Source organism: Crocodylus porosus, unplaced genomic scaffold (assembly GCF_001723895.1).
Source record: "Crocodylus porosus isolate Cpor-Errol unplaced genomic scaffold, CroPor_comp1, whole genome shotgun sequence".
Taxonomy (NCBI): Eukaryota; Metazoa; Chordata; order Crocodylia; family Crocodylidae; genus Crocodylus; species Crocodylus porosus.
The window spans coordinates 1,637,190-1,650,399 of NW_017728916.1; the positions used below are offsets into that span (position 1 = coordinate 1,637,190).

General features: G+C 46.0%; 1 protein-coding gene across 2 annotated transcripts in view; it reads left to right on the plus strand.

Annotated features, from left to right (window-relative positions):
* Window positions 1–13,210, plus strand: part of STARD8 (StAR related lipid transfer domain containing 8) — a 112,587-nt gene that overhangs the window by 26,309 nt on the left and 73,068 nt on the right. The window contains exons 1-2 of one of the 2 annotated variants that reach the window (XM_019536220.1): window positions 1,145–1,311; window positions 8,092–8,125. In XM_019536220.1, coding sequence (XP_019391765.1) covers window positions 1,264–1,311; window positions 8,092–8,125 — 82 coding nt within the window. In that variant the 5' untranslated portion in view covers window positions 1,145–1,263. Of the gene's footprint in view, window positions 1–1,144; window positions 1,312–8,091; window positions 8,126–13,210 lie in introns of those variants that run through there. The other variant, XM_019536219.1, reaches the window with a different exon arrangement.

Here is a 13,210-nt window from a genome sequence, read left to right on the forward strand (position 1 = left end):
CACGATGGGGCAAATGAGAAGGGCTGCCCGTCTTATTTACCGCTTCACGCCGGTACGCTTAGCCACGCCTATCACTATGTCTTATTTTCGGGGTATGGCTTATATTGCGCAAATACGTAGAAATCCTGCTACGGCTTATTTTATGGGTATGTCTTATTTTCGGGGAAACACGGTAGTAGTCAACAGCACCCCATGGTGTTTGAAGAGTTTTCAGCTGCTGTAGGCAGCTTCCACTGGGGTTTTCAGATGTATAACGCATCTTGTTCCTGTAGAGAGCTGGGTAGGCAGCTCATAGCCAATAGTATGGGTCCCGATCCTGCTCTTGAGTTCTGGGTGGACACATGGGCCTGCCCATATGCAGTTTATCTTGAGCTCTGGGCCCCATTCTTTAGATCTGATATTTCTTTTTACAGGTGGGTCTGCTGTTTGCCAAGTGACTTGTGGAAATGTGGCTTGGCCAATTGGGCAGCTCACAGTCTGTTCACAGGAGATGACAGCTGCATAGATCTCCTGGTTGTAGTTTGAGCTGCAATTAATGTCAGTGTTTTTGCTTCTCAGGTATGGGTTGCTCTGGAAAAAATGTATTCCTGAGCAGCCCAGTTCCTTCACACCCTCCCTGAACCTGGCAGTGGCTGAGTCTCTTTACGGGGTCTGGGGTCAGGAGCAAAGAAGATCTGGGGATGAAACTGTTAATGGAGAGCCCTGTTTATTCCTTATTGGGGAACATATTGTGCTGCATTCCCTGCCCCGGTACTAATAAGCTGGAAAGGGGGGATGGAGAGTGAAAATCTAAACCAGCTGGAGTTGGGATTTCTGATGCCCTATGTGTGCTTTTGCCACTGAAGCTCTTTGCTTCTTGTGCTGCGTTGTTCCCCGTTTCCCTTTGCACATGCTCTGGCCAACAGGAATGTGAAATACTGAATGATGTAATGAAGACAAGGAGGAGAACCTGTGTCTTTTTCAATGTCGGGTTTCAGTTGGCATCTGGGCCAGCTTCCCTGCTCCTAGCCAGAGGAATAACGGCAGAGGGTTTGAATCCTCTGTCCCGCCTCCTAGGCATTGCTCCCTCCTCCTTTCCCTCCCTCTTTCTCTATACCACTGCAGCTTCTCCTAGCTGAGTGTCTGTCCAACAGCTCTGCACTGTAAAGAACCACTTGTAGATCAGCTGAGGAGGGGCTCCCCCCCCTGGGCCCAGGGGGAGGGGCTCCCCGTGATAGCTACCAGTGTGGAGGGCATTAGGCCACACGTTTCACCCTCCCCATCATGCCATTATGGGATTTTTTCTTCTCTTGTTTCTGCAGACAATCAAAGGTAAGAAACTGTCCATTTGAATCTTGTGCAGGCTTTCTGAGTCCTAGTTAATTTCCAGGAACAGGGGATGATGGGATGGGACAGGATGGGAAGCGGTGTTGCTGGGAGTATGAGAGTGTGGGTATTGGTGCTGGCATTCATTTGAGCCACGCGTTTCCAGTGCATCTGTGTCCATGTGCACACAAATGCATTTGGGATAAATGCAAATAGAGTACACACAGACGCATGCATGGGTGCTCTAGGAGGACGTTATACACATTATTAGTGCATATGCTGTTAGCCAGATTTTCAAACTGTCCAATGCTCAGCAGCTACCGAGAGAAATGTAAGAGAGGCTGGAGATTGAGCACTGTTGAAAATCATATGCGTAGGTGCAGGCATCCACTACACACTCTCTCTTGCATGTGTGAGTTCATGCCTAATAGGTACACACTTTGTGGCTATAGGCAGGGACTTGGGTTTATACATGCATACAGATGCAGGCTGGTTCAGTGTTTAAAATTCAGTAATTGAGAAGCCATACACACGTGCTGCCAACATGTAAATGAGACTGCCCTTGAGTCTTTGCTATTGGTGGGTCTGGGCCGTGTAGGACGTGGCATGGTGCTGTGTTTGGGGTTCATCCCCCCTCTAGGCCCCTTCCTGATCTGGTGACTGTTACTTGGAATGATCCCATCTCTGCTGTCTCTGTTCTCCACAGATTAGTCTCTGCTTTCTTTTTTTAATTAAAAAAATGAAACAGAAAATTCCTTGACTTATTTTTGGAGGAAATCTCCCCTTCACCCTTCCTCTTATTTTGGATATTAGCTATTTAAAAAATCTCTCCCCTCTCTCACATTGGCTGCAGTCACTCACAGCCTTGGTAGGATGATCCCAGCTAAACATATTCTTCATGGGCAGACACAGGCATATACATGTTCACATAAATGAGTATAAATGCTTGAGAGCCCTTTGCTATAGGTAAGCCCAGGCTGTGGGCTTGGAACTGGTAAAGACACAGTGTACAGGTTCTGCTCTGTGTTCAGCCTTGCCCCTTTGCAGACCTCATGTATGTCTGAATTCACCTCTATGGTTTACACAATGCAATTTACTATCATTTTGTTTTTCTTCTCTGCCCTGCTCCCCCCCCCCCAGTACATTGGGTTCACAGTAAAGAACAGAGGTGGGTGGCACTGAAATGTTTGTGGGCTTATGCCATCTATGTCACAACAGTTATAGCCAAATTATGGTGTTAGTTATAGTGTCATAAATCTGTAAAACTGCATGTAGAATGATAATAGAAGAACAGAAGCCAGAGGCCCTTCATTTTTAATTTCCTGGGCCAACTGTTTGTACAGCATCAGCTAGTTTTGGTTTGGGCTTAATCCTTCATCTATGGTTTTGATAATATACCACTCTGTCTTTCTAAATATGCTGTTTTGATTTTAGATATATAGTACACTATTTCATCATGTACAATAGAATGTCGTATGTGTATGTGTGATTGTGGGGACATGGGATATGAAGGTTTCGGGGATTTCAGACTGATAGGGAGTATGCTAAAATCCTTTCTGACCAGTACCTAATATGGGGCTAGAATGGTCGATGGACAGTGGTAAAAAGAGTGAATATGCTACTATCACCACCAAATGGCAATGCAGATTTCAGAAATGTTTAAAAATAGTATTTGTAAAGTTCATTAATGATGTTTAGCAAGTGTCCAATTATTTCTGTTTTCAAAGTACTTTGCAAAAGCTCATTAATCTTCATTGTACCCCATAGAGTAACAAAGGTACAAACCAGTAAAGTGATTTTTCTTATGACCACACAATGGATCAGGATCAGAGCTGACCACTAGCCTCCAGGATTTCACAGGCTTTGGGTTATATTCAGAGCAGCAGGTATACATGTCTCCCTGGGCATCAAAGCAGGAAAAAGAACATGGGCTGGCTTCTCAAGGGGACCCATAAAGAGTGAAGCTTTGGTGAAAGTGAGACTCGAGGAAGTTCTTCAGATAAAACCATTGGGTTCTATTCAGTCTTCAGAGGCTTTGCTCATGGGTGGAGGGGGAATTTGCTCTGGCAAGTTCTTTTATATTCTTTTCTGGACAAGGTGCCATAGGAGTTAGTCTTAGTTTAAATTAAGCATATGTAGAGTAATCCCTGCCTCTGGAACTGCAAGGTGAATAGCAGGAGGTAGAACACCTGAGAGAGGGAATTTGTGTAGGACATAGCCACCAGCACCCCAATACTTAGGCTGCACTTTAGATTGACTTGTCTTCATCTAGGCTAAGTACGGACAGTCAAAAAGCCTGAAGCTGAATTGATCCAGTCTTTGCAGGTTAGTCTAAACTGGGATTTGCAGTCCAAAAATCACAACAGCAGGATTCTGCAGGTATGCTCATCACTTCCTCTTCTTGCTTCCAGGTGCCTCTGCTATTTATAGTCCACTGTTGCAGCCAGCAGTAAGTTTGAGCAGGGGAGGGGGAGTTTTAACTCCCCTCCTTTACCCCAGACCCCAGCTGGGGTTTGCCTGGGTGGGGGAGTCCCTGTCCTGTAGACTGGGCTTTATCCCCAGCTGGGCTTGCCTCCTCAGCCAGCCCTTATTGCTCCAGCCAGGGAGCAGAGGGGCAAGGCCAGCCCTGTTCTTAGGAGTAGACAGCACAGCACAGCCCAGGGCTGCAAAGCATGCTGGGATGCTGGGGGACTGATTTAACTTGAACCAGGAAGGACTGTGGGACAGAAGTTTCCTAATCTGGTTTGACCCAGATCAGCTAAGTCTGCTACTACATTCAAATCAGCTAAGTCTGCTACTACATTTAACTACATCTTAAACCAGTCTCAGCCATTTTGAAACTGGTTCATGTGCACTGAGTTTCTGTTCTGTTACAGGTTTAAGCCAGTTTCTGATCACTTAAACTGATTTATGTGTAACTTCTGTCCCTAGCCCTAGTGTTAAGTGAATCCCTTTGATCGAAGGCAATGCTTTTGGAGTTCATGCTTTCTTGGTAATCTAGCGCTTGAGACTTGTGTTGGGTCTGGGAAGAGAGCCAGGGTTGCCTGAATCTCCTCACTTTAGGAAGGGCTCCCTGTTTGAAATGGCAAGTTCCTTAACCCCACATTTAGGGCCTTTTCGTGCCCCTTGTACTTGTTTTCACAATATCTGGCATTCTCTAATCGTAACATTGCCCAAGTGTGAGGTTGCACAGGGCAACCTGCAGAAAAATCTCATTTGTACTGTTTCTTCCCTGCTCTTTATGTTTTTAGAAGGAGGCTCACAGCCCCCCATGCTGCCTTCTTTCTCCCATACCCAGGTTAATCCTTTCCCTGCTCTGCAACGTTAATCAGACTCAATTTGTTGTAAGCTTGAATCTACAAATGCTGAGAACTCCCTAAACCTCCATAACCTGTGCTTGTCCAGGAGATGGCCACAGGGGAAGGAGCTCATTCCAGGACAGCTCTTGTGCTGTACCAGAGCTGAGGGTAGAAATGGGCAACACAGTCCTGGGAACTGCTGTACTTCCAGGAAGTAGAAGGGACAGAGGACACCACCTCTCTCTGTTTTTCCAACAGCAGACTGAGGGGCTGGAATAGGGACTGCGGTGTCCTGGTTTTGTCTTGTACTCCCTGTGTTTATGTTTCACATAACAAGTGACAGAAGAATTTCTAGAAATCCCTCAAAATCGACCAAACACTCTGGGTTCCAAGAATGTGGTTTAACTTCTTGAGGTTGAGAGACAGTCAGAGCCTGTGGGAGGATTGCAGGGGAAGAGGCAGGAGGAAAAAACAGGGTGCAATGGAAAGAGGGGAAGGGTCCTCCAGAAGTTGAAACAGGGTAGGGCTTATCAGGCAAGGGACTTTTTTTCCCCTCTTTCCATGGCTGTATGCTGTTAAACCAGCTATGTGTACCTGTACCAGTACCTTACCAGAGCTGGCTGTGCACCAAAGGAGGTCTAAGCAATTATAGGGTTGCAGAGTATGTACAAAGTTCAGCTGATGCTTGCCAAACATGGATCTGTTGGGGTGGTAGCACTTATAGTGACTAGCCAGCCATTTTCAGCCCAGCTTTTCTCTTTTTCCCATCTACAACCATTGGGAAGCATGTGAGAAAGTTGAGCAGAAATGAAATGGTTAAGTACCTCTTCCTGTGTGCTGTCCCCAAGCCCCAGACAGGAAAAAGGGTCCCTGCCGGCTTGTGGGAAAGTCAGATTCACTGCAATGCAACATTCCTGACATTATCCCTGGGGCCCTGAGAGCACATCTGGAGCGATTTGGTCTGGGCCTCATACTGGGTTGGAATAGGGGGTGTCTCTGAGTCTATCCAGAGGCATTTAAGGGGCTGGAGGAGGTTTGGGGCTTGGGTACGTCCCAGATTTCACCTTCCAAGGCAGTGGAGTGGGTGGTCTTTGGGCATACTCGTTCCCCTCTGATACCCCCAGGCAGTGCCCAGGGGTTCCCCTTCCCCGTTTCTATGGCACCAGGGGCAGTGCCACACAATCTTGTGCCACCTCTTTTGCTCTGATGAGATTTGGCTATGTTTTATTTATTCCCGCGCAAAGTCTTCAGTAGTGAAAGTCCCTGTACTCTTTGTGTGAGTGCCAGAGGCCTCAGCCCAGCTCTCTGGGATGTGGGAAAGCAGTGCTCAGCCCTCGCTCACACTGCAGCCCACTCATCAAAGGGCTGCTGCGTTTATAACAAAGCCGAGAGAACGGAATGTAGGCAAAGCCTGTCCAATAGTCAAGCCGAGCAGGGAGGCCGGGCTGTTTTTAACTTCCCTTCTCTATTATTTTCTTTTCTCCTTGGCGCTCTCTGTCTGGAGCTGGCGTTATGTGCTCCATCCTGAGCCTGCTAATGCAATTAAAACGTGGACATCTCCACACCAACTCCCACTTTTACTGCTGCATGGACAGCAGGAGACGTGGCTGGGGAGAAACCTCTATCATAGTATGTGCCTAGCTATGTTCAGGACGTTATATAGCCCCTGCTTAAAGCCTGGTCGATCTCTAGGTTAGACTTGATTTAAGGCAGCCTGCCAGGCTTGTATTGAGCCAGGTTCATGGCCACCTTAAAGTGATAGGAAGAAGGAAGGTGTGCACGGAGAACATGGCTCCCAGAAACTGTTTCATTCTAGCATGGCAGGCTTACGGCACTGATCAACAAGCATTTTCCCTGAATGTGCCTTATGAGATGAGTTGCACGTTATGCATGTGATGATTGTAAGCCCTCACATTGGATTGGAGCTTGACATGGGATTTCAAGGTGCAAAGGTTCCTGCATGTTCTGCAAGCCGTGCTTTGGGGGACAGTTTCTCCCCAGGTATCCAGAGGTGAATGGCATTTCACACATCTACCTCCCCCCTCCCATTCCTTCATGCTAAATCTGTGGGTTGGTTTCTAGTTCACCACCACTGTTTGCCTTCTATCCTGATGCGTGTGCTGTAGTCTGTACTGGACCAGGACTTCTTGCAGTGGGGCGTTGGGATTTGGAGCCATCCAGCATCCACCGCAGAGTTAGAACAGCTACCGTGGAATGGGGTGTTATGGGCACTACTGAAACAACTGACATGCATGAGGGACCAGGATAGGGGAACTACTTGAGGATCCAGGTAATGACAGAAAAATGGTATGGATTGTACAGGAATGTCTTTCAGCACAGGCCCCATGACTGCAGTGCCTTCTCAGGCCATTGGGCATCAGAAGCCCCCAGAGGAAGAAGGAAAGTCACATTGCAGTGTGCAGGAAAGAAACTGCCTTCAGGAGCTCTGGGGAGAATGGGAGCATAGAAAGTATGACTCACAGGTGGCACCCAGTGGCCAGAAAGACTCAAAGCAAATGGGATCCTCCTTAGTTAAGATCCATAAACCATATTCTTCCTGTTTCACTTCACTCCCCTGCTCTTGATCTGACAGTGTTTGTCTGTTTCGTTCACTTAGAAGTGACTAACTTATGGCTGGAAAAAGCCACAAGGGCAACAAGGGTCAGCTTTCCAAATCAGCCCCTCCAGCCATTCCCTTTTGTTGTATGTTCCCTCGCCTGCTCTCAGTTTCATCTATCACTTGGTCCAGCTGCTTTTCCAGTGGGTTTCTATAAAGTGATAGAAGCACACTGATGAAAACTTAGCAGGGAAGTCTCACTGTCACTTTAATGTCATTCCTTTCCCTTTAAGATGACAAGTGCACCTTGCAGTTCTTACAAATTTGGAGCTATGCTTGGCCCTGACAAACCCACCAATGCTTGAGCAATTGCCCATCATTGTACAAAAACCTCTTCTTGCTCCCTTCTGTTGGTGTTGTTGACTTGAGAGGAGGGTCAGCAATTCCTCCCCAGTGCCCCTCCTATAACTTTGCAAGTGTTGAACATCCCTATTGTTCATAACTCTATAGAGCAGGGAGGGGAGGTGGCTGCTGGGCTTGGGGCCTTGGATCTCCTCCTGCTCTTCTAATTTTCAGTTTATTGTTGTTTTAGCCTGCAGAAGTTGTTCTGCTTTTTGCAGAATGTTGCCTTCTGCCAATTGTTCTTCTCCTTTACATGTTGACATCTCCTGGCTGCATTAAAATGTGGGCTAGATAAGGAAACCCTATAGCATCTCCTTTAGGACCTTTTCCCAAGCTTGCTTCCCCCAGATCAACTCACTTCTATATCACACAGATTAGAGTGACAAACAATTCTTCTATTAAGCAGGGGTTTTCAATTGGTCTTGTAGGACAGATGCAGAAATTTTAGGAGTTCTTGACTAGGGGAATTGAATTAATGAGATTGTATACTGATTTCTCTTCTGATTGGGTTGTTTTTTTCTCTTACAGTGCTCCATATCACCTACAGAGAACAAAGATGTAGGTAAGTGGAGACAGCATCTTCTGTCCTCATCTGCAGACCATACTCAGTGCTGCCTCCAACTCCATTAGGGCAGTGGATGAGGCAATCACATCTGAAGGTTCTTTTAGAAAGGTGACTTGTCATCCCAAGCACCAACCCCTTTGAGGTGCTAGAAAACCCATGAGCCTCCTTGCCCCACACTCATATGTTAGGTTGCACTCATCTACTCCCACCTGCTGAGTTCTTGGGCCTGGTACCCACCTTAAGATAGATAATCTTGGCCATTTGCTTTAATCCGATGAAATCTCCACCACTTTGCCTGAGGGGAAATCCTGATTTTTTAATTGTAGTAATGGAGAAGTGGCCTCTCTCTTGCTGGAAACTGCTCTTAAACAACTAGCTCTTGCCTGATCTGCAACTGTCTTTTACTTTTCGCTTCCCTCCTTTGTGACTGTGATTGGTTGGGAACTACAAAGTAATGAAACTGATTTTTCTTAAAGGAGACCAAAGTTTTCAATTTGGGTGCCCCAGCATTGCCTGACTAAAGAACTCACATCAGCCTCCTGTCTACAAGCACCTACCTTAATTTCCCAGGTGCTGGACTGTGGGGATGGAGAATATTGGATCTGAAGGTTGCTGGGGTAGACTAGTGGCTGGCATTGGTGGCAGTCTGGGTTGTAATCATTCTCTGCAGCAAGAGAATTCCAAGGATAATGCCAGCTTCCACACACCCTCCTGGCCTTCTGACATCCTTATGTGAGGTCAAGTTTTAGCAGTCCTGGAAGTAGTTAAGGGAGCCCTGGGGCATTCTTAAGCCACATTCACGTCTCCTGTCTTAAAACAGAAAAGGTCAGGAGAAATCTTTTAAAATAATTATCAATGGACAGCAACAGAAAAAGGGAGGGGAGGAAGGAACCTATTTCTCATTGATGCCTGGAGCCTGCTTCAGTGTGAAACAGGAAATGCATTGCTACAACTAGCTCATGGGATGCGGATGGGGATCCCCAATGTGGTTTTCATAACTGAAGGGCAATGACCTTGCCTTTTATTTTTCATTTGCTTGAGGGATAGATTTAGCTCTGATTCCCAGCTGGTGGAAAGCACAGGAAGGCTCCTGCCAACAAAAGGTGCTTTGTGAATGAGACTAGAGAGGTAATGCTGGGTGGTCTCTAGTCAGTCTTTCACAGGAGAGATTAAGAATATGAATATCAAGAGCTTGTTAATGAAGGTTAAAGAGCCATGTGTGTAAGTGAAAGGTCCAGAGAGATTTCTGCCCCAGCAAACAAGTCATGTCTATAGCTATTGACTTTTTGGAGAGGAGGAAAATTACCCTGGTGTTCCTTGGTTAAAGGTGCCTGTGAAATCCAGACTTTTTGGTAAATATTTAGTTAAGCTGGAAAAGCATTGAGTTTAATCTCATGATGCTCCAGATCAGCATGTTCCCAGCCAGCTCTGCACGTGCCAGTCTTGATTAGTTCCATGCTGCAGCATGGAGTAGATCGCCAGGGGGCTACACAAAGTTGTTTGTCTTTGGATCTGAACACAAGATTCATAGAACTCTGTCTTAAGCTCATTTTGTATGGCATAATGCAGAGCTTGCTTGGGTACCAGAAGCAGTATAGATACCTTAGTGTGGTGGTTTACCAGTGGCAATCTGCCCTGGTTCTCAACAACGCTAATTATCAGGGAATGGTGTGTTCTTGTTAGAGAACAGGAAATGTCTGAGAAAACCAGTTCAGGTAGTTTTGTGATAGGACTGGGTTACTGAGAGACAGTAGCAACACCATTCTCTGCAAGGTGAAGAGTAGATTAAGGATAGGCACTTCGTGCTCAGCTATGAGTGGTACACTTGGAACTGCCTCGCATGCATCCCATATGACAAGCCACCTCTCTTAATTCCTTCAGCCCTGCTTCTTTCCTAAATCTTCCTACAATGAATTCACCTCCATTCCCTTTGCATCTTCTTGCTATCCTGTCTGTATAGCTTTACAGAAATTCATCTGCCTTTTAGCTTGAAAGAAAAAAATGAATGGGTTGTGATTATTTTTGGTTCTGATGTTACTGTTTGATTTGACATCTGATGAAAGCAGATGTTAATTCTCCTTCCTTCTTCTCTTTGTGTGGTCACTATCTTGTGCTCAAGTTGATGAGCCATTGTGTTTCCTGTATGTGACATCTTTAAAAAGCAAGTTCCAAACCTTTGTGCTTCATTGGACTTGAAACAGCAAGACTGTTTGCTCCCCACAGTGCTCTGGGAGCTTTCTAGAAGAGGGGTGGGGATCTCTGCATGTTTCTTGCTGCCTGGGGCAGGAGTTTGGAGGACTTCCCACATTATTTCTATGGAGGGAAGCCTCTGCTTCTTAATACAGTCCTTTTTCTTTCCCAGACTTATGCTTGCAGGCAGTCCCTACTATCACTGGGACACCGATAATAGAGGCCAGGGTCAAGCAGCAGGAAAACTACTGTTGTAATACCTTTGGACAGGGGTAGGCAACGTTTTTTGGCCAGAGTGCTGAAAAAACGACAATGTCTACCTTGGAAGGTACTGGAGTGCTGGCATGCCTGAAAAACAAAATGAGGGCAGGGGGTACATGGCAGGATGCACAGCATATTAGTATAACTAATAATAATAAATGTTGCTTTTTTATGGTAAATATCAGATTTTCAAAAAATTGTAACCCTGGTGACCATAAATAAAACTTCAGTATGCTGCCACTCTGGGTCTCACACATTGCACTCCTGGCCCTGCTGCCCTCCCCTGGGCCCTCCAGAGCTTGGCATGTGTGCCAGGGATTGCTGACCCCTGCCTTAGAGAGACAGAGCAACACTTTCTTAGTATGAATAGATAGGAGCTGTACATTACAAATTGCTGTGCCATGGCAGTTAGAAGCCAAACAGCTAGCTTGTGTTCCCCTTTCTTTAGCTGCTGTCTTGATTTGAGTGCAATGGTAGGACTCCATCACTGGAAATCTCTCTTGCTGCTCCTCAGTGAGGCTCTGTGGTCGTTCTTGAACTTTGAAGCATGTTTATCCATGACTGTTTCTTCTCCTCCGTGATGGGTTGGTGCTGGAGACTCTATTAAGCTACTGGTCCAGTTCACGACTTACACTGCAGATTGTGATATTTGATGTCCGTCTCCCAGGGATGGTTTGCTTTTTTTTTTTTTATACCAACTTGTGCTTTACATGTTGTTTTAAAAAGCAGTTTTTCAGGGCTGCTCTTGAAAATACCTGTTTCCATTTTTCTCTGTTCATAAGTGTGAACAGCCTCCCTCCACGGTAGCTGTCATTATACAGGGGCTGCAGTCTTATGATCCTGAGAAGAGTTCAGAGTACAGATCCCATATGCATTCATGGGGAGTAGGTGACAGGCCATTTAAGCCACGCCCAGATGGGTAAGGACATTTGGTTCCCTGAGGACATATAGCAGCAGTGCATCTTGTACTGATACTAGTTGTACCTGGGGAATGCCTTTGCCACGCATACTCTGGCACACAGCAAGTTACCCCAGGTAGGGCAGGGAAGGCTGGGGCCAGCACTGGGGTCCTCCCGGGGCTGCAGCAGTGGCGATCCTGCCATGTGGAGCCTGGCTGGCAGTGTTGTGTAGCTCTGGCCATCCAGGCTCCAGTCTTGGGTGGCATGCTCCCGCCACATGTGCTGCTCCAGATTTTTTTCTGTGGGTTTTTTTTGACCCCTGTATATTCAAGGGTCAACCCCCCCCCGCACTGCTCCCTTGCAGTGTGGAGAACAACTGAATGTGCAGTATGTGGCACCGCAGGTGTGTCCTGGTAAGCGCCATTCTTATCTGGACATGGCTGTAGAGGCTGTTATAAATTTAGTTTAAGCATTCTTGGTTAGTAAATAGTAAGCACTTTTGTGATTGAGAATGGAGTTGAGAAAGTTAAGTAAAGTTCTTTCCTTAACAACAGTTTTGAAAGTCTTCTGTTTGCCCCCATTTCCCTTTTTTGTACCGCATGAGATCTCAAAATAGCAAATCTTAATACAACAATCCTTCCTATATCCTCTCACCCATGTCTAGTTGGTCTAAAGGGCTGGTTTGTGAATATACATGTCCCTGATTCCACAGTAAATACCTCCAGTAAATGAAACCAAAAATATAAAATAAGAATCCTTTCTACTTTATTAAAAACAAAACCAAACCAAACCAAACCCCCCCAAAACTTAGTCACTTCAACTTTTCCAACAGAAAGTCTGTCAGAAACACAAAGCACCTCCAGCTTCTGACTTGCCTAATTGCTGCTTGTACAGAGAGTATTTTCTTTCCCTATTCTTTTCCTGTCATAAAAATATCTTCAGGTCCAAAATCCAGTAATCCTCCTACAGTGAAAAGTGGTTCCCACCCCCTTGCTTTAGCTCCTACTTTCTGGGATTTTAACTTCAGTACTGGAAGTTTTTCTGTTTCCTGAAGTTGACAAAAGTGCAGATCCCAGTTCCTACACCAGATCCTTTCAGAAACCTACCGATAATCCTTGAGAGTTGGACTGGAAGAGTTATCACTAGTGAATAGGATTTTTCTTGCATTAGCCAAAATACAACATGTTTGGGGTACACAGGGAATAAGCTGGCATAAGGTCCCTGGTGCCTGATGCCAAAGGAATTGCCTCTTTAAAACACTGAGATTTTTATCCCCAAGGCAGCAAAGGCATTAGACAGGGATGCAGGAAAGAAACTTTAGGCTAGAAAGTGTGTTAGTACCTCCAGCCTGCAAGCAGCTTATGAAAGACCCAAAGGACTAGGAGGCAAAGGTGAGTGTGGTTCCTTATTTCTCTGAAATTAGAATATGAGAATGCACAGAAAGAGGAAGAGATTCAGCCATGGGTGGATCTAGGATTTTGATAAGGGGTGGGGGGTAGTACAGGTGGTAAGGTGCAGCATCACCTATGAAACAAGATTTTTCTCCAGTTATAAAATTAAGCCAGAAGCTATAGAATCATAGAATCAGTGAGTGGGAAGGGACCTAGATGGATCATCTAGTCTGAGCCCCCACCATGGGCAGGAAGGAGCACTGGGGGTGGCAGGGGTCATAAGACCCCAGCCAGGTGCCTATCCAGTCTCCTCTTGAAGATTTCCAGGGAAGGTGAGAGCA